The 21,934-nt window shown below is 45.1% G+C and overlaps 1 protein-coding gene and 1 long non-coding RNA gene across 3 annotated transcripts in view; one reads left to right on the top strand and one right to left on the bottom strand.

Annotated features, from left to right (window-relative positions):
* The window catches only part of LOC104337720 (zinc finger SWIM domain-containing protein 6), a 137,013-nt gene extending 119,603 nt beyond the window's left edge, over nt 1–17,410 (bottom strand). The window contains exon 1 of the mRNA XM_075446653.1: nt 16,903–17,410. Within this exon, the coding sequence (XP_075302768.1) occupies nt 16,903–17,410 (508 nt within the window). The remainder of the gene's footprint in view (nt 1–16,902) is intronic.
* A 211-nt stretch (nt 17,411–17,621) lies between these two features.
* The window catches only part of LOC142365655 (uncharacterized), a 28,225-nt gene continuing 23,912 nt past the window's right edge, over nt 17,622–21,934 (top strand). The window contains exons 1-2 of one of the 2 annotated variants that reach the window (XR_012766526.1): nt 17,622–18,004; nt 18,599–18,721. This is a non-coding gene — a long non-coding RNA (uncharacterized LOC142365655). Of the gene's footprint in view, nt 18,005–18,320; nt 18,414–18,598; nt 18,722–21,934 lie in introns of those variants that run through there. The other variant, XR_012766527.1, reaches the window with a different exon arrangement.

Here is a 21,934-nt window from a genome sequence, read left to right as displayed (position 1 = left end):
ACTCCACAACCTCCCTGGGCAGCCTGTTCCAGGGCTCCGTCACCCTCAGAGGGAAGAAGTTCTTCCTCATGTTCAGACGGAACTTCCTCTGCTTCAGTTTGTGCCCATTGCCCCTTGTCCTAACGCTGGGCACCACTGAAAAGAGTCTGGCCCCATCCTCCTGACACACACCCTTAATATATTTATAAGCATTTATAAGGTTCCCCTCTCAGCCTTTTCTTCTTCAGGCTAAACAAGCCCAGCTCCCTCAGCCTTTCCTTGTAGGAGAGATGCTCCAGTCCCCTCATCATCCTCATAGCCCTCCGCTGGACTCTCTCCAGTAGCTCTTCATCTTTCTTGAACTGGGGAGCCCAGAACTGGACAGAGTACTCCAGATGGGGCCTCACTAGGGCAGAGTAGAGGGGAAGGAGAACCTCCCTCGACCTGCTGGCCACACTCATCCTAATGCACCCCAGGATCCCATTGGCCTTCTTGGCAGCCAGGGCACACTGCTGGCTCATGGTCAACCTGTCGTCCAGCAGGTCCCTCTCCACAGAGCTGCTCTCCAGCAGGTCCGCCCCAAGCCTGTACTGGTGCATGGGGTTGTTCCTCCCCAGGTGCAGGACCCTGCACTTGCCCTTGTTGAACCTCATCAGATTCCTCTGCGCCCAACTCTCCAGCCTGTCCAGGTCTCGCTGAATGGCAGCACAGACTTCTGGTGTATCCACCACTCCTCCCAGTTTTGTGTCATCAGCAAACTTGCTGAGGGTACGTTCTAACTCTTCATCCAGGTCGTTGATGAAGAAGTTGAACAAGACTGGGCCCAGTACTGACCCCTGGGGGACACCACTAGTTACAGGCCTCCAACTAGACTCAGCGCCGCTGATGACAACCCTCTGAGTTCTGCCATTCAGCCAGTTCTCTATCCACCTCACCGACCACTCATCCCGGTCACTTCCTGAGCTTCCCTAGGAGGATGTTATGGGAGACTGTGTCAAAAGCCTTGCTGAAGTCGAGGTAGACAACATCCACTGCTCTCCCCTCATCTACCCAGCCACTCACGCCATCGTAGAAAGCCACCAGATTGGTCAAACATGATTTCCCCTTGCTGAATCCATGCTGACTACTCCTGAGAACCTTCTTTTCCTCCACTTGCTTGATGATGACCTGTAGAATGAGCTTCTCCATCACCTTTCCTGGAATGGAGGTGAGGCTGACTGGCCTGTAGTTCCCTGGGTCCTCCTTCTTGCCCTTTTTGAAGATTGGAGTGACATTGGCCTTTCCCCAGTCCTCAGGCACCTCTCCTGTCCTCCAGGACCTTTCAAAGATGATGGAGAGTGGCTCAGCAATGACATCTGCCAGCTCCCTCAGCACTCGTGGGTGCATTCCATTGGGGCCCATGGATTTGTGGGCGTCCAGATTGCTTAAATGATCCCTCACACAGTCCTCCTCAATCAAGGGAAGGTCATCCTCTCTGTAGGCTTGCTCTCTTACCTCCAGGGCCTGGGATTCCTGAGGGCCAGCCTTTAGCACTAAAGACTGAAGCAAAGAAGGCATTCAGTAACTCCGCCTTCTCTGCATCCTCCATCACCAGGACACCCACCTCATTCAGCAGTGGCCCCACATTGTCCCTAGCCTTCCTTTTGCTGCTGATGTAGTTGAAGAAGCCCTTCTTGTTGTCCTTGACATCCCTTGCCAGATTCAATTCCAGGTGGGCCTTAGCCTTCCTCGTTGCATCCCTGCATGCTCTGACAACATTTCTAAATTCCTCCCAAGTGGCCTGTCCCTCTTTCCACATTCCATGGACCTTTTTCTTCCATTTGAATTTTGCTAGAAGCTCCTTGCTCATCCATGTAGGTCGCCTGCCTCCATTGCTTGTTTTCTTACTCATGGTGATGCACTGATCTTGAGCATGGAGAAAGTGATGCTTGAATACTGACCAGCTCTCTTGGACCCCCCTTCCTTCTAGAGCCCTGATCCACGGGATTCCTCCATGTAGGTCCTTGAGGAGGCCAAAATTAGCTCTCAAGTCAAAGGTTGTGATCCTACTTATTGCCCTGCTTCTTCCACACAGGATCCTCAACTCCACCATCTCCTGGTCACTGCAGCCAAGGATGCCCTCAACCAGTCCTTCCTGCTTGTCAGCACAAGGTCCAGCAGCACACCTCTCCTCGTTGGCTCCTCCACCACCTGGGTTAAAAAGTTATCGTCAGTGCTCTGCAGGAACCTCCTGGATTGTGTGTGCCTTGCTGTGTGGCATCCTTATTCCCAGGTCAGCACAACATATACCCTTGGGGAAAAAAAAATAACCAAAACAAACCCTCTCAGTTCTTCAAGTCCGAGTACCACAAATATTAACTACTAAGAAAAAAGAAAAAACACAAAAAAGGTAGAAAACACATCTACTCTTTTTATAATACAGAGTGCCTTAAAATTAAGCCATTTATTGCCTGTTGAGGAGAATTAAGATGCAATATGACTATACTTTATTATAAACAAAATTCAGGTATATTCTGTGATCTTATCAATGCATATTTAAATCTACAAATAAATCTGTTTCAAACGGTTGCACAAAATGAAGTCAATAGTTTTGTTTTAATACTTCAGTGATGGAGCCTCCACCATAACCCAACAGAAATAGCTTCTGCTTCTGATAAAGTACAGTCCAACAAACACTCTTCAGTTAAACAGAAAGTCAGTGCTTTCTGAAAAACAAGTGTTTCATTTGTGTGTCAGATTTTCCTGGGTTCAGCTGGGATTGGGTTAATTTTCAGAAGAAGCCAGGAGTGGACACAGACAGGACAGCTGACCCAAACTAGCCAAAGGAACAGGATACTTGATACCATATGACATCACGCCCAGGACTTAAGGGGGGTAGAGCTGGCCAGGAGAGGGTAATTGCAGCTCAGGTTCTTTGGTTCTTTGTTGCCAGCTTGTGGAATTATTAGTAAAATTAAGGTTTTACATCTGAAAATTAAGGTTTATATGAAAAACGTAGCAGTGTTCACCCATTGAGGGAAAGCATAAAATCAAAAGGAGCTCTGAGGATGAGACACAGCTGCAGCAGGCATGCGAGGAATCCACTCACACAGCAACTCCCTGCAACGTACCATAGAGGATGGAGCGGAGTGGAGACTCCATGGCCATGCTCCGTGATGATAAAGCGGGAAGAAATGGTTCTCTAGAACTGATAAGCAGCTCATCTGGCCCCCTGAGCCAACAGGTTTTCGAAACCTTGCCAAAGTGCTATCCTCTTGTGAACTTTGCTCGTTTTAATATCATTTTAATACCAAAACACACCTCCATCCCAAAGGCTACCCACCTCTGAGGTGCGACCACCCCTCTTCGAGTCTGCGCTCTCGATTTTTCGTAAACTATACCTTTAAACGTGAAGCGAGAGAATTTTACACCAATCATGATAAAAGGTATGTATGACTACAGTCACTCAAACTCCACCTTAAAGGTAGAAAGGATATAAAAATAGCCAGGGAAATGGGGGATTTTCAGAGAAGAAGAATATAACATCGTAGATTTTCGGAGAACATGATCTTCGGAGGAAAAGAAGATAACACCGTGAGCAAGTCAAGGGAAACTCCACCTCAGACTGCCTCCGACAGCCGGGATTGGCCGACGGGCTGAGCCTTGCTTCTCCCCTCCTTGGGCCGCCTTGGGTGAGACTTAAACTAAGCGCTTTTCTCGGGAATAGTTACTCCCTAACGTTTATAGCCAGGCTGTATTATTTATAATCTTTTCACGCGTTTTATATTTGCACGTGCTTTCTTGCAGACAGTCACTATCACTGGCAATTCAGAAAACCTATATACCTGTTGCACAAATAAAACTGCACTGTTTAAGTAGCCAGTTGTCACAGTTTCTCACTGAACGCGGCCGTGCTAGTTCATGAGCACGACTGGACTGAAGGTGCAGACTGCTATTAGTGTATCCAGAATCGTGGTAGTTTAATATATATATTAAATGCGACTGGACTGGTAGTGGCAAATTGGACATCACTCCGAATTTAAACCTAGCCGCACCTAGCCTCTCACTCCGGTGAAGAGAGTTAGAATGCAAGGGGGTTTATTTTCTGCCAAATTAACGCGACACAGCTGGGGCTAAACAATTAAACCAATACTTCTTATTTATAAATTTTAAATTGGGATATAAGATTAAAAAAAAAGAACAAGAGAACACCCACTTCATAACTTCAAACACATTTTATAATTTCAGAATCTACAGGACAGTTAAGTTACAGTTTGCCAACCTGCTTTCCATTTTGAAAGCTTTGTTTCATTTTGTAGGAAAGAATCTATCAGCTTCCATGCCTTCACTAATACCCATAAAGCAGACAACGTAGAGGGAGTCATTCAGACTATATCCTCCTTAAATACACCTCTTCGGGGATCTACTGAGCTCTTTAACCTCTACCTTATCTCAGGCATCACCACTTGCCCACTTCTCTTCCTAGACTCATCTATAAAGGTAAATTCAGCATTTTATTACGTCTCTTCTCTTCAAGATGATCTTATTCAATAAGCCAAACTCTTGTTTACTCTTAAACATTTCTTCACTCCTGCCACCAAACAGCCACTTACATTTATCATCTACGTAACTACCTAAAAATCAAGCCTGTAAATTACCACCAGGATACACAACATAAATGTTACGGGTTTGCGTGGCAAGGCTTTGGTAGCAGGGGGGGCTACAGGGGTGGCTTCTGTGAGAAGCTGCAAGAAGCTTCCCCCATGTCCGATAGAGCCAGTGCCACCACTGACCAAGGCCAAGCCAATCAGCTACAGTGGTAGCACCGCTGTGATAACATATTTAAGAAGGGGAAGAAAAAACTCTGTGGGGAAACGGCAGTGAGGAGAGAGAGGAGTGAGACGAAGTGAGAGGAGAAAACTCTGCAAACACCAAGGTCACTGAAGAAGGAGGGGGAGGAGGTGCTCGAGAAGCCAGAGCAGAGAGTTTTCCCTGCAGCTCGTGATGAAGACCATAGTGAGACAGGCTGGCCCCCTGCAGCCCATGGAGGTCCATGGTGGAGCAGAGATCCACCTGTAGCCCGTGGAAGGGACCCCACACCAGAGAAGGTGGATGCCCGAAGGAGGCTGTGACCCCATGGGGAGCCCCACGCTGGAACAGGCTCCTGACAGGACCTGCGAACCCGTGGACAAAGGAGCCCACGCCAGAGCAAGTTTGCTGGCAGCACTTGTGACCCCATGGGGGACCCACACTGGAGCAGCCTGTTCCTGAAAGACTGCACCCCATGTGAAGGACCCACGCTGGGGAAGTTTGTGAAGAGCTGCAGCCCATGGAAAGGACTCCTGTTGGGAAAGTTTGTGGAGAACTGTCTCCTGTCAGAGGGACCTCACGCTGGAGCTGGGGAAGAGTGTGAGGAGTCTTCCCCCTGAGGAGGAAGGAGCGGCAGAGACAACATGCGATGAACTGACCACAACCCCCATTCCCCATCCCCCTGCACCGCTCAGAGGGAGGAGGGAGAGAAAATCAGGAGTGAAGTTGAGCCCGGGAAGAAGGGAGGGGTGGGGAGAAGGTGTTTTAAGGTCTGGATTTATTTCTCACTATCCTACTCTGATTTGATTGGTGATGAATTAAACTCCCTTTTCTCCCCAAGTTCAGTCTGTTTTGTCTGTGACAGTAATTGGTGAGTGATCTCTCCCTGTCCTTATCTCGACCCTCGAGCCTTTCATCATATTTCCTCTCCCCTGTCCATTTGAGGAGGGGGAGCGATAGAGCAGTTTTGGTGGGCACCTGGCATTTATCCAGGCCAAACCAAAACATTTTGATCACTGAAAATTGTCAGTAAAACTAACTGGTATGTTGCTTCTAAAAGTAGCACTAATGAAGTTATTCTCAGCTTCCTTATCCCATCAGACTGCCAAGGCATCTGTTACATCAAGTCCCATTCCTAGTCACTGTCTACTACTTATGCATTAGCAGCACATTTAGCTGAAGTCACTTCTACGAATTCATGCATTTAGATTTCACTAATAAAGCTGCATAATGGCTCTTGCATATCATGGCTTGTGTATTGGGGTTTGCATGGCAAGGTTTTGGGAGCAGAGGGGGTACGGGGGTGGCTTCTGTGAGAAGTTACTAGAAGCTTCCCCTATATGCAATAGGGCCAGTGCCAGCCAGCTCCAAGACAGATCCACCACTGGCCAAGGCTGAGCCAATCAGCGACAGTGGTAGCACCTCTGTGATAACATATTTAAGAAAGGGAAGAAAAAAAAAAAAAAACACTCTGCAATGAAACAGCAGTGAAAAGAGAGGAGTGAGACTATGTGAGAAACAACTCTGCAGACACCAAGGGCAGTGAAGAAGGAGGGGGAGGAGCTGCTCCAGGTGCCAGAGCAGAGATTCCCCTGCAACCTGTGGAGAAGACCATGGTGAGGCAGGCTGTACCCCTGCAGCCAGTGGAAGTCCACGGTGGAGCAGATATCCACCTGTAGCCCATGGAGGATCCCATGCCAGAGCAGGTGGATGTGCCCTGTAGGAGGCTGTGACCCCATGGATAGCCCGCGCTGGAGCAGGCTCCTGCCAGGACCTGCGGACCCATGGAGAGAAGAGCCCACGTCAGAGCAGGTTTGCTGGCAGGGCTTGTGACCCCATGGGGGACCCACGCTGGAGCAGCCTGTTCCTGAAGGACTGCACCCTATGGGAAGGAGACATGTTGGAGAAGTTCATGGAGGACTGTCTCCCATGGATGGGACCCCACGCTGGAGCAGGGGAAGAGTGAGAGGAGGAAGGAGTAGCAGACGTGTGATGAACTGACCTCAACCCCCATTCCCCTTCCCCTTGCACCACTCAGGGGGCATAGCTAGAGAATTTGGGAGTGAAGTTGACCCCAGGAAGAAGGAATGTGTGGGGGGAAGGTGTTTTAAGATTTGGTTTTATTTCTCATTATGCTTCTGTAATTTCATTGGCAATAAACTAAATTAAATTTCCCCAAGTCGAGTCTGCTTTGCCCATGATAGTAATTGATGAGTGATCTCTCCATGTCCTTTATCTTGACCCACGAGCCTTTTATTATATTTTCTCTCCCTTGTCCAGTTGAGGATGGGGAGTGACAGAGTGGCTTTGGTGGGCACCTGGCATCCAGCCATGCTAAACAATGACAGCTTGCAATAAAAGAGCTAAAAAGTGTTACATATTTTATGTCATCCTCATCCCTCTGCTCTAGATGAAGCAAAATTGAAGTTTCGTGCTTCTATGTAGTATAGCTACACTAAATCCAGATACAGAATATAATGGACTGATATTTTATCCTCAAGACACTAACTGTAGTCAGTTTGCAAGGTTTCAGTTTACAATCTAAATCAATGGAGGAACCGAGACTCACTTTGCATGTATAACAGCAGCAGTACAGCCAATTGTCATTGGTCATAACACAGTATTTTAGAATAAAAGTATTCCAGGTTTCCTTCCTTTAGCCAATATATTAAACAATTCATTCAGACTATTGATTTTTTTTCCCTGTTCTTGAACTTTTAAAAATCAGTGGACTCCGCAGAATTGTCTGGAAGAAGCACAAGCCATGCTTCATGTGGTCAATGAAGCCAGCTTTGTAAATATGCAAACTAAGACTACTTTTCACCCTCCCAAAGCAGTGTACTGTATTTCTCAAACATGAGGGAAAATAAGTGCTTCATTGAGGCAACTGCTGTGCAAGTAATCAATAGCTTACTGTAAGGTTCTTCACACAGCTTCGCTGACTAGCTCATGTTTTCCAGAAGATTATCTGTAGACATTTTTGTTAATGAATTCTTAACATAGTCATTTTATCTGCCATCCTTTCATGGTCAAAATTGCAGGTAAGTGGCAAAAATGACCAGCCCCCAAGCATATGAAAACCTGAAGATCATACTATCTGCATTTTTTTTTATACTTTGCATAAACACGCTATCAATACCATCATTAATCACTGATTATGGATTAGTGCTTCTATGAGCTTTAGGCCAGTCAAAATATCAAAGCTGAACATAGAAATGAAAAATTAATAAAGCTCACCAGCTGCTCTTGACAAGGGTAAGCTAGAAGTTGATTTGCTGAAGAGAGTTTGTGCTGCCGCTATGATTGCACACATAGCTGAACACTGGTATGCAGAGAGAATACAAGCCACTAGTATAAAATAAGAAAGAGTCAAACTAAGCACAAGGAAACAAACCTGAGAGAGACAGTGATGGTAAAAGCCTTTAACCCAAAACCTTGCTTTTAACACAAGTTTAAAAATATTGAATTAGAATACATGCAAACTTGATCCTCTACTGTATTACAGATTGTAAATTTCTCACACTTTATAAAACAGTTCATCCAATTTTAAGTGCCTCATTGGTTAAATGTTATACTGACTAATGAAATAAAGAAATCAAACATTGTAGTCAGCTACACAATTCCTGCATTACTACCCAGCTGTCAGTAACCAGTTAGCAGTTAAACTTGGCATGTGTACAAAGTGTCTCACTTCTTACAAGCTATGCAACATTTGATTTTCCCAGCCTTTAAAATGGTAATTTGAATGTCAATAACTTTGTCCAAAATAAAAAAAATAGACAAAGATATATATTAATTCCTACTTCTGTAAAATTTCTATAGTGCCATTCCCCCCCTTATTTTTCCAACAATTGCAAAACATATTAGAGGTCTGATACCAATTAACAATGAAAGATGACTTATGTAAACAGGCAGATTGTTAAATAAAGCAGGACAAAAGGTAAGTCATCTGAATTTTTAGCACATTAATTCAGTAAATGAGCTTCTGATTTATCTGATCAGCTAGTTTACTAGTGTGAATTTAAGCTTACTGACAAGTTTTACTACATCCTTACAATTAACGTCAGACCTTCTCAGCCATTGCCCATGCATTTCCAAAGCAAAAATTTCCAGATATTTCAAGACTGTCAAATTTTCAAAATTAATTCAGAAAAATAACTATTTTAGGATATTGACTTACATCAAAAGTTTTCTAGACATCCTGGTCTCCAATAGTGGGGCCAAGACAAAGACTGGATGCATATTTCCACCTCGTCAGAGGACGGCATGGTAATGCATCACAAGGGCATCACACAAATCATGATAATTGGCATGTAGCTAGAAGGAGAATGCAAACCAGCATACAGTACCTGCCAACATCTCTAGTGATCCAGGTCACAGAAGGTTATGAAGCCATATCAAGAGCTGCATACATATCCTGCTGAGAAGCTTTTTACATAGGTAGCTTTAGGTAGTAAAACCAAAAGGACAAACTGGAAGTTCAAGGAGACAGATCTCCCAGAACAAGTAGTGCATTTGCTGGACAGTACTTAAGTATTCACATGCTGTCAGGCTGACTGCATACCAGGCAATCAGAATTTGCATTAAATCTGTACCCTTGCTGCAAATGAAAGCTTTTTAAAATTTCAAATTAGTTCCTGTCACAGCATATTCATAAATTAGGATAGCTTTTGTCAGTTAAAATAGTGTGGTCCTTTTTTCATTTTTTTAATGATGCAGTAAATTCTACTACCTAATCCCCAAAGAAAACCAGCTAAAGAGAAAGTAAGTTAAGGGGTGTCAGCTGCATTCCTATACTACCATAACTTTGCACTCATATTTTGTTAAGTACTACAAAACTTCAGGATTTGTCTTGACATAACTAGATTACCTGGATATCAGGAGACATTAAAATTGAACCCATGCAGACATATCTTATAGTGTGCCATATATACTTTATCCTTCACCAGTAAAAACTACTATACATAATAACATACTACTTCTTACTCTAAGTAGTGTTGGTGTTTTGGGGTTTTTTTTGGTGATGTTTCAGTTTTGGTTTTTTTTTTTTAACTAGAATTTAACCAGAATCTTATGTAAGGGTTCAATTTTAACAGGTTCATTAAAAAAAGCAAATATAACAAAACACTGCAACTAGCTACTGATTTTTTTTTTTAAGGAAACCAATTTGTCCAATGCTGACTTTTAAATTGTTTCAGCCTACCCTCACAAACAGATTTTTCTTTTAATTAATTGTTCATTTCTTAGAGTGCAGAGAGATCAAGTGTGCATACAAGCATTGGTTGCTGGCATGACAACTGGCTCAAATTCAAGAATCACTACATACAAAAACATCTGATCATATACATAGACATAATTGCTTTCCTAAACTGAAAGCAAGCTTTGAAAATGAAAACTGATTTCTTGGGAGCAAGGAAAGCCTTGAAATTAGGGAAAAAATTAAATTTGAGAAACATGAAAATTGACCCAAAACAAACAATGAAAAAACGTGTTAGGTCAACCCAATATAAAACTTTCATAGAAAAGAAGTTTCCTTGTTTTAAAAACTGGGATGGAAAGTGATTTACAACTCTTTTTCTCCTTAAAAAAAAAATATAGAGCAATAATTACACTGTCCTATTACATTTATCCTACTACTCATAATTACATGGAAAGATAGTATAAAGTTTTATTTTCACCTCTTGGAATCACTTTAAAATGCTTACTTTCTCTTGAAATCCAGATTAGATATTTTTAGAGAAAGACTGAAAATAAGGCAGGAGCTGATTTACAGAGTTTTCCATGTTTAGTAACCTGGTCTTGAAAGAAAGCTTTTTTTCCTTTCCCCCCCTCCCTTTTTTAAGGGTTTCCAAAGAAATTATTCAAGGTCAAGGATAGTACATCAGAGCACACTGAAAATAGCTTGCATGTTCCCCAATTAATGTATTGCATTCCAAATGTAGCAAGGAAACTGGAATGCATTCAGATGTCTCCTTTTCATGAAGAAATATTTAAAAATTCATTTACTTGTTTCTGTTCTGGAACTTGGAAATATTGGTAGTTATTTCTTAAAGCAAACTGAAACTGGAATCACTAAAGATATTTTCACAAGGCTCTAGTAATCTTGGAACTAAGTAAAAAAAGTCCAGCAAGAAGGCAGACATCATTTGTTTACTCCCCTAGCATACTGTATTAACAAATTCTGGATTACTTTAGTCATACATTCCTAAACAAATCCCAACATCAGGCTGAGTACAGAAGAAACCATGCTTGTTTCTTTAGCATGTCAGCAGATAAACTTCTTGTACTCCTCAAATAAGCAGAGTTTAATACAACCTTTTCCCCTTGGAAAAAAGTCACTACACATACCAGGACAACTTGTTATCACAGGACATCAAGAAGTTAATGCAAATCAGTGCTTCTATCTCCACAAATGACAGCCTTAGTTTTGGCACATAATTTAGTATTACTTGCATTAAATAAAAATGTTTCACTAAATCCATGTGACCTACAGGTTTCATCAAAAATTAGATATATATTGCATACATCAGTGAAGATCATCGTGTCTGCTAAAAGGTGCACTTCAATTTACAACACAAACATTTGTGCCAGCTTTGCTAATAAAATGCCTGGGTTTGTTTTATCAACAGAAAGGTGTTTCACACGATACTGTTGGCACTCAAACAATTAAGCCTTGAAAGAAGAGAAATTACATTTGTTTTACTTGCTCTACAATTTCACATTATTTTGAGCAAAGATGGCTAGAGAGAACAAAATTATTAACTAGAATCATCATCCATTAAAAGGATCTGAAATTTGCCGATTATAATACATCTAGGTATCACTTTCCACCAGAATTACATGTAGCAATTACCAGCATGGTCCGGTAAAGCTTTCACTTCCTGGTGAGAAAATAGCTTCTCCTGGTTTTGAAAGCAATCACCAACTCTTAGCTCATATTCCTTCCTCTCCCCCCCATCCCCCCCCCCCCCCAAAAAAAAAAGGGGAAGTGGATAATTAGCTGTAACAATAAATGATAAAATTACTTCTCATTAAAAGAAAATTGGGGAAAAAAAAAAATCAAGTCTTTAACTTCATTTAAAAAACAACTAAAGAAACATCTAAGGAGCTCCAACACTTGAGAAATTTTACATTTTACACTTGAGAAATTTTACTTTGTTTTTCTTTAAAAAGTATTTTGGTTACATCCCTCTGATCACATTTCACCAAGGGGCTTCAGAAAAACAAATCTGCAGCTTCACGCTGATGATGCTGTTTGACTGAACCCTCTTCCACAGACAAGGCAGTTTTCTAGCTCACAATATTAACATTAAATTCTAGAGCTGTGGTAAGTGCCAGTCAATTAATTCTTTACATTACTTTCCTTCCCTTGGAGTTTCTTCCCTCCAACTCACTCCCTTGCCATTCATACCCAAGAGGCATGACTACCGTGATTACAAAGCCTTATGCTGCAGTGGAAAGTACTGTAACGCCTTAAAGGAAGACCTGTACGAGCAAGCAGGTTCTATGCAGCAAAGACAAGCCGACCTCAAATTACAGACAAGAATACTTCAGGAGTACTTAGATGACATATGAAAAAAAAACACTTCAAGTACTTCTAATGTGAGTGCAGCTACAGCAGCAAAGCTGAACTTTATAGAACTACAGCAAAGGCAGTCTCCATCTTTCCCCAAGCAAGAAGAGTCATACCAGCAGAGGCACAGTTTGTTTTGGTTTTTCTTCTCTTAGAATAACTGCATTAAGGGCTGTCACCAGGTCAACCACGCTATTGAGGGATCATACCTCTTCCTAACCTTGACAGCCACACCTGTGACAACAATACAGTACCATATACTAATTCAGAGCTAACCTCAGAAACCAAATATACACTTCACCATCTAAAACTGTCTGCTCACTCCTAGCATATTCACCAATTTGACCAAGTGAAACAGTCAGTTTCTAATTTGCCTTTCAGATTGTTCTATTTACTCACAAAGTGATTTCATGTTTAGACTGACACTTTTACTAAAAATACTTGGTCTGAAATAAATTAAAAACATGTATAGTAGAAAAGCTCTGTTTTAAACAGTTGAAAAGGTTTGCTTTAGGATTCTGCATTCCTTTTTTTTTTAATAAACTACAAAATAAAATCCTTCATGTCCGACAAACAAAAAAGCTATAAAAACATCAATAAGTTGGATACAAATGGAATTTTTAAGGCAACTAGAGAAAAATCTTTCAAAATTAAGTGACGATTATTATGCTAGGACAACATAATTCAACTTCAAAATAGGCTAGCAGACAACTTTACTGCTTGATTACTTGATTATTAAGAATATTATTTGTGCATATCACTAATGTGTTATGTTACTTTTATTTAGGATTTTTCATTACACACAAGATGAAGTTGGAGGAGCATGAAGCAAGATCACATGAAGATTTTTAGCAGAGCACAGACAGAAGTTTTTGAAATTCTTTCACTTGAAATGAGTTGCCATAATAAAGTTGTCTGAATGTTTATTCAGGGCTAGACCAAAAAAAACCCATGTAAAATTCAGAAGCAAATTGTTCCATTTAACTACCACTGAACTAAAATTTATGCGTCTCCCTCAGAAACCAAATCCTGCATCCCCTGTTTAGAGTAATACTTAGCGTTACAAGTGAGGCTGTTAGAACTGATATGTAATAAAATGTACTTTTCCCAACAACTGCACTTTTCCATAGTACAATAGTAAACATTTACAGAGTTTCCATTACTCATACTGCAAGGAACACAAGTTCACATTTATATGGTCACTAAACAGGCACTTAAACTCAACATTAGGTTTTCCTCAATGCTACATATTCAATCATATTATATGGAACCAATTCCGTTCTCCACGCAATATAATTCACTCAAGTTAAATTTGCTGTCACAGTTGCACCTTTCTGCTTCGCAAGGAGTATCTCACCAGCAAGAGCCTTTACCAGCCCTGATGACACATAATGACACAGCTACCTACCTAAATTACACAAGAACTTTCCTATACCAGCACCCAAGTGCTCCACGACTCCCTTGCTAAGCAAACCGAAGGCCTCTGTCAGAACAATACAGAACAGAATAATTTCAGTTGGGAGAGACCTACAATGATCATCTAGTCCAACTGCCTGACCACTTCAGGGCTGACCAAAAGTTAAAGCATGTTGTTAAGGGCATTGGCCAAATGCCTCTTCAACATGGACAGGCTTGGGGCATCGACCACCTCTCTAGGAAGTCTGTTCCAGGGTTTGACCACCCTCTTGGTAAAGAAATGCTTCCTGATGTCAACTCTGAACCTCCCCTGATGCAGCTTTGAACCATTCCCACGCGTCCTGTCACTGGATACCAGGGAGAAGAGATCAGCACTTCCCTCTCCACTTCCCCTCCTCAGAAAGCTGTAGAGAGCTATGAGGTCACTCCTCAGCCTCCTTTTCTCCAAACTAGAGAACCCCAGAGTCCTTAGCCGCTCCTCATAGGACATGCCTTCCAGCCCCTTCACCAGCTTTGTTGTCTTCCTCTGGACACATTTAAGGACCTGAACATCCTTAAATTGTGGGGCCCACAAATGCACATGGTACTCAAGGTGAGGCCACGCAAATGCTAAATACAGCAGGAACAATGCCCCATGCCTGCCAGTGTTTAAGAGGCATTTGGACCATACCCTTAATAATAATACAATTGACATGTTTCATATCACCACCTTCCACTATTGTTGCACAGCCTTCCAAAGGAGGCTCACATAAGGTTAAAAAAACCCCAAACAATCAAACCAAACCAAAGGTATTGTCAGCAGTAGGTATAGCACTTGTTCGGAATGCAGTTAAGGGGTCCAGAAGCAGCAGTCAACACTTCAGTTGTATTTATGCATATTTTCTTTCTTCACATTGACCCTTACCAACATTACTCCCCTTTTGAAGCTATGCAAAAAGTTACTTTTTCCTTCCTTTCACAACTACTCATTGAGGCCTATTCCACTGCTGAAAGCAAGCAAAGCCAAGCCCACGCTGGGGGTCAGAGAAAAGATTCCATCTTTTATTTATCACCCCTTGGCTTTATTGTCACAGTGAATTCCTAGCTTAAATGTAATCAGCCAAGAAACCCTCCTTATGTGCACTCCTGTCATTCCTCATTGCTTGCAAACAGAATCAAGTACAAGTAAAAGGGGGGGAAAAAAAAAAAGCCTCAGCATTGCCAACCAAACTAAAGAAGCCCTACTTCTGGTTTTGCCAGTCCTGAGGAACCACAGATGCGCCTCAGACCTTTAGAAAGAGAGAGAAAGCTAAAAGATTAAACTTATGAGAAAGTTAATTAAAAAAAAAAAAAAAGTAAAACCCTTAAAAAAAATTTTTAAAACCCTTACAGAAAAGTAAATATTAAAAAAAAATAAATCTAAAGCTGAACTCCACCTAGGCAGAAGGGGAAGAGCGCTTAGCCCAGGAACAGCAACAGAGCTTCCCTTCGGAAAGCAGAAGGCACGTTTGCAGGCTACCCGCGAAGTGAAACCCGCTGCGGGCAAGACCGAGGGAGAGCCTTGCACCCTCCGACCCCGAGCCGCAGCACCGGGACCGGGGCCTCCGCCACAGCTCGGCGCAACTCAGCGCCACACGGCGCAGAGAACAAAAGGCGAGCAGCAGGCGCAGCTGAGCCACCGCTGGGGGACGGTCTGGCCCAGCACAGGGCGGGACAGAGGGATCGGCCACGCGGAGCCACCGTTCCCGCCCTGCCCCCCCGATTGTCGAGCCGAAGGTGAGAAGCAATAGTCTCTTTTGTCTGGCTTCCCCTTTCCGGGGGGGGGAGGAGAGGGAGAGAGAGAGAACTGAAGAGAACACAAATAAACATGAAAATGAGAACAAAGTGCCCAGTCGTCGTCGCCTCCGCACGGCGATGTGCCCAGCGCGCCCAGTCCGCACAAAGCGCAAACGACAAGCGCACCACCCCCCGCGGCAGTTTCCCGGGGAAACTATAAACTCTTTCCCTGCAGGGCCGACACCACCACCCTGACGAGGGGGCTGCTTGCGGGCGGGGAAAACGCCTCCCACCCCCCCCGGGCAGCCCCCCGTCGGGGCGAAGGGCTCCAACCTCCAGTGCCCTTTAAACGGAGGCAGGGAGGAGTTAACCAGGGGCGCCAGCTTGCAAGCTTGCAGGGGGCGAAGAGCAGCGGCAGGCGGCGGTCACCGGGTGAGGGAACAGCGGTGGAAGTATTGTTCCAGGAGGAGGAAGAGCAGTGCTTTCCTCCCCACCTTGCCATTGTCACGCAGGGGCTCATCCTAAAATAACTCGTGGACCCCTCCGCGCCCGAGCTGCGGTAGCTTACCCACCGTCGCCCCGAACCGGGGGCCTTTCCCGACCCCCCCCCCCCCCGGCCGCGGGGCTTGGGCGGATCGCGCCCCCACCCTCTGTCTCGCCGCTGCCCTAGAAATGTCTTTGTTTGCGGCTTCACCCCTCCTGGGGTCTCGCACTCTCTTTTATATCTTTATTTTGGATCGCGGCGCATTCCACCCTCTTCCCCCGCCGGCCACCTTCTGCTGATTCATTTCCACCCGGGGGGGGGCGGTGGCGAAGGCATCTCATCGCTATTGTGGCTTAGGGTATAGCGATGACCCGGATTACTGAGGGTGGATGCTGGGAGGGAGCAAAACCAAACAGGACTACACACTCTGGATTAAAGGGAGCGGGCACGACGCGGTGGGAGAGTTAAAGAGACAGGCGGGGTCAGTGTGCCCGGCTCGCCTGTCGGAGATCGGGACAGCCGCTGGCGGCGGGGGCCGTGGATGTGTCATGGAGCGGGGCAAAGGAGTTATTCCGTGGGGCAAAGGAGTTATTCCGTGTTATGTGTGAGGAGGAGACTGGCAGAGGAAGTTACCCGTCCCGAATTACAGCCCGGGAGTGAAGGATTCGTGCAGGCCGGGCCGCAGGGGGCAGCTCTTCGGCCGCGCTGCCGGCTCCCCGAGGGGCTGCCGGGCCGCGCCAAGGAGGCGGGGTGGTTCCGGCCGCCGAGGTCGCGCAGAGAGGGAGGCAGCTGCCCGGATGGCAGGCAGGTGACACGCAGGGAGAGACCCGCGGCTGAGGAGGCCAGGGGCGCCCTGCCCCGGTGGCCGCGGCCCAGCTCCGCGGCGCGGTCCCGGCCGGTGACTCACCGACTTGCAGGACGTTATCGACACAGCCGCCGTCCAGCAGAGCGATGCCCCTGCGGAAGGGCAGGCGGTTCTCGTCGGTGGAGGCGGTGTCCGCGCCCCCCCCGGGGGCGGCGGCGGAGTCCTCGGTGCCGGTGTTGAAGGAAGAGTACATGCAGATCTCCCTCTCGCTGCGGGGGAAGGACCAGTAGACGATCCTGCGCTGCACCGGCTCTGGGATCCGCTCGAAGCGCTCCTCCACCCGCTGGAAGGGCCACTTCTCCGCCACCTTGCGAGCCGCAATGTCTAATAGAGACTCAGGGCTCTGGATCTTGCCGAGCGGTAGCAGCCTCAGGGCTGCGGCGGCGGCAGCTGCTGCAGCAGCAGCAGCGCAGGAGGAGGATCCGGCGCAGAGCGCCCCGTTGCCGAGTCTGATGCTGCCCACCCGCTGGCCCGGCCTGCACACCGAGCCATAGCCGGGTCTGCAGCAGAGACGCTTAGCGGGGGGAGGAAGCTGACCACGCTCCGCCATGATCTCGTGGCTTCTAAGCAGACAGCGGAAGTGGCTGTACCCTATAAACAGCACCAGGAAGGCAGCGAGCGGCCGCGAGCCACCCCCAGGTCACGCCCCCTCTTCCTTTACATGGCTGCGGGGGCGGTGCGGGCCACCTCGCCCTCGGTAGAGGGCGGAGCCTTATGCAAATCGGCGCCACAAACATAAATAGCACGGCCTGAGGAAGGCTCGTTCTGCGTGCTGGTGGGGGATGGTGCGCGTCTTCCTAGCGCGGGGATACCGTGCCGATGTGTCGCCTTTTTCTTCCCCTCCCCCTGCTGATGTCACGCGCGCAAGCCCGAGAGAGCCTCACGCGCCTGGTGGTAAAAAGGGGCGTGGCTGGCGGCGCCCCTCTCTGACACCTCTGCTAGGAAAGCCGGCGGGGGAGGCGAACTGTGCTTCGCAGCCAGAAAATACGGTAATGGCTGAGGCAGCCACCCTCGTCCGCGGAAAGGCAGGGGCTGGCCCGCCTCCAGCACCTCGCCCGAAAGAGCAGAGCGACGCCCGCCTTTCGCCCGAGCTCCGCGGGAGTTGAGAGCTGCTGGGAGGCGGCAGAGGCGCCTCGGACAGCAGGTATGAAGCGCCTATGAGCGGCCCCACATGGGGTGGGGTGGCCTGGCCTGGGGTCCTGCCTCAGAGGTGGGCTGAAATGAGCAAAGCCAGGGTCTTCTTGTCGGGGTGCTGCTCCTCTGGGGCAGGAGCCGGGGTGGCTGATCTCACGCGTGCCCGCAGAAAGCCCTAGAGGTGTCTTGGTGAGGCGCGTCCCAAAACTTTCCCCTCTATTAGAGGCACTACGGTAGCTACGGCCATTGGGCCGTGGGGCGAGCCCCCGCCCCGTGGGGTGCCTGGCGTGTGCTGGCTCGCTGGCCGCGCACGCGCCGACTGGTCCCTGGAAGCAATGCTCGCAGCCCGGTGCGAGCTCGGTCCGGCTTGGAAGCACTCTGGTAGTCCCAAGGTGAAGGGCTCCGTGCCACGATCCGCGGTGAGTAAATTGAACGCAATTAACGTGTTGTGTTTGCTTTGGTGTCGAAAAGGTCTGTAAAAAGGCTGGTGTTGGCCATCTGTCCCAGTTAATTTTTAGCAAGTGGTGCAGTGTATAATGCTTGCAGTTGTCGCAGAGTGTGAAGTGAGAAGGATTCTTTTTATTTTTCTGTGTTTATTAAAAAGCATACCATTCGAGATCATACCGACTCCTCGAATTAAATGGCCTTCCTGGAAAAAAAAAAAAAGAGAAAATGCTGATGAGCCACAGTGGCAGGCTGAGGATATGACACTCCTGCGTAGCACTGGGTAAATATCAAATGCTACTTTTGCTTGTCACAGGGAATTCTGTCCCTAATTATAGCCACACTGCTAATGTAAAATATTATAAAAATAGTATCTAATAAGGATCAGAGCTAGCAAATAAAGGCGATGCCATCTTTCTTGTGAAGAGAGACTTTGGTGTATCATTTTAGAACAATCAATATTTTTAATTAATTAAATACTTTTGAACTTTAGCTTGAAAATGGCATTTTTGGTGACTTACAGTTGAAAACACTTATTCATCTCACTTGGATTTAACAACGAACAGCACTTGCTAGCATACGATGCAGAAGCTGTAATTTGAGCGTCTAGTTGCTTCATTCACATGGGCTAGTTTACCCAGCTAGACTACATTTTCCATGATGCAATGCAAGTGTTCAGCTGGGAGGTGCACAGTCGGGAGATGGCTCCGTCAAGGAACTTAGCGAAAGAATGTCAAGCGAAAGAATGTCAGGCGTGTCAGGCATAAGATCTAAGAAGTACAAGTAGCATCAAGTTGACTTGAAACTTAACATCTACTTTTTGTTTCCACCAAAAACCGAGACTACAGCAATAGTTTATTTTCTAAACAGGTGACTGAAGAGCTTTGTGGAAACTGCATTTTCCATTAAAAATGGATGGGAAATTCAGTGAACTGTATCAGACTTGCTGACTGATTTTTAAAGAAAGATCAGCAGAAAACCTGAAGATGGTTTAGAATATGCAAGTACTGGCTTTTTTATATGCTATTAAGGTCTCAGACAGTAGCATTGATTTGTAATTTCATGGGTAGAGAATTTTTTTACATCTAGGTATAGAACTTTTTTTGCTTTTTCTGATATCAGTTGCTTATACTAAGAAAATGGCTAATGGTTTTTAACTAAGTAAGTTTAAACTGCAGACTACAGACAAGGGACAAAACTATGTTCTGCAGAGTTTATTTTCTGTATGTACTATAAGGTGTTTTTTCTTTGGGAGCATGAAAGCTACCTCCTGGATAGGAAATGAGTATAAACTGATGCTTATGCTTCTGGGTATAGACTGCACAAAACAGTTATTCTTTGAGGTGCCAGTTTCATAAATTCACAGATACCTTGCTGGGATATTAACTGGCATCTTCATCATTTTAGGCATATATTTTACGAGTGATCTACTGGATTTATATACTTAACTCCAACTGAATTTTGGAGGTATTTGGGAGCCTGAATGCTACAGGCGAGAGATGAGGATGTAGTACTTTCTTTTACTATTAATATGGTATTGATTTCATTGTTTCTGAGAGCAGAGAAATGGAATATGTAGAAGATAAAAAAATTAAGAACTTCATGATTGTGTGTGTATGAGAGCAGAGGAAAATTATATTTAATTTTCATCCCATCACTTACTCTTTGTTAATAATTGTTCACATCTTGAAGCAATTTTTCTTCTATGTTCTTCTAGCACTATTTCTGTTTTAAATAAGCATCTAGCAAGTCAGTAAAAATGCTCTTCTAAATTGGGTAATGGCTGTTCTTTACCAGGTCTTAGCCACTTAATGCCACTGTAAGAATTTTTCCTGTCATAGTAAAAAAGCTTTACAGTTAAAATTGAGAAATAAGAGTGAGAGATATGCCAATGACAAATAGAACTTCCATAATAAGCAGAAGTAGCTTATGTGTCAGTTATCTCAACTTTGTCATTCTTCTGTCATTTCAGATCTGGGCAGAAATTATCAAATTGACTTAAGAAATCACAGAGAAAAGCAGATGGAAAAGACCACAGATCCACCTTTTTCATCCATCTGCTACTCAGCAGGAATAGCTACTTCTCATTAAGTCTATGAATATGTTATAGTTTGGCTGTGGCCGGCAACAAAAGTGTCACGCGGCCGCCCCTCTCCCCGCTGGGGTGCGGAGGAGAATGGAAAGAAACAGGCAGAAACCGGTGGGTTGGGATAAGGGCAGTTTAACAGAACAGCAAACAGAGGGAACAGCAACAACAACGATACGGATAAGGAGAATACATAACACAAACCACAGAACACAGAGAGCCGCTCTCCCTGACTGATGCTGTCTGCACTCCCCAGCTGCGACTAAGTTCCCACTGCCCAGCTCCCCCCCCACCGGAACCCAGCATGAGAGTACATGGTATGGAATACCCTGCTCTGTTTGGCCAGGTGGGGTCAGCCCACCCGGCTGTGTCCCTTCCTGGATTCTGGTGAAAATTAACCCTGTCCTGACTGAACCCAGGACAGAATATTAATAGCTACACAAGATGCTGTTGAAGCTTTTTTTCATTTCTAGGCTAGGGAGTACATGAAGAGGTAATGGCATCTTTGCTCTTGAAATTCTGCCGTAAGCACCAGGTATGCTTCTCCTTGGGCTCCCTCTGCATTGGTGTAGCTCCATAACGGCTTGTAAATTATAATCTGAGTCTGAAGTTCCTTTGTCCTGCTAGTATTGCCCCTTGAGTTCCTTTAACTTTCTGAAAGCAAGTGGGAAGATGTGTTAATTCCAGGCAAGAAATTAAAATGTGTTAAAGCCATACCTGAACTATATTTAAATTTATAGTTAGTTTTTTCTTTCCATTAATGTTCTTCCCGTGGAAAGACCTTGCTGAGCTGAGCATCCATTTCCTCTTTTTCTGCCTCACGGTTTTGGAAGGTCTGTATTCCAGAGCTACACAGAGAGGAAGGAATGGCTGCAAAACAGCAACCTTGACTTGGTTAACTTCATGCACATAATCAAAGGCTATTCTATGAGTTACTTGGAAAAATACCCTTGGCCACCACTTGGTGAAATTAATTCTTAATAATGTTTCAAAGTGTTAGGCTGCTTGCAATCATTTTTGCTCATTCCAGTAATACATACAGGGCTTTAGTATTCTACCAGTTATGGCAATTTAAAAGAAAGATACATACAGCTGCACAGTTGTGTTTGTATGAAGCAAATAATGGTCTAAAGGTAGAAAAAATGGATTGCAGACAACCTAATGCTGGCCAACACAAGTCACCTCGGTGGTTAAAACTTATCTGGAAGTACTAGAACAAGAACAACAACCATTAAGAGGAGACATGGCATTTAAGCTGAACAAGAGTCCAGATTCATGCACTGCATAAAATGTTTCTAAACGCTGGGAGGGTGGGGAGTCAGAGATGAAGAGGGAAAAACTCAGGAAGGGAGGCTAGAGAGCTCTTAGAGCTAGAGCTTTAAGAAAAAATACAAGAAAAATTACTTGAGG

Source organism: Opisthocomus hoazin, chromosome W (genome assembly GCF_030867145.1).
Source record: "Opisthocomus hoazin isolate bOpiHoa1 chromosome W, bOpiHoa1.hap1, whole genome shotgun sequence".
Classification (NCBI taxonomy): Eukaryota; Metazoa; Chordata; class Aves; order Opisthocomiformes; family Opisthocomidae; genus Opisthocomus; species Opisthocomus hoazin.
Note: the sequence above shows the minus strand (reverse complement) of the source record. Positions and strands in the feature narration are given on the sequence as shown.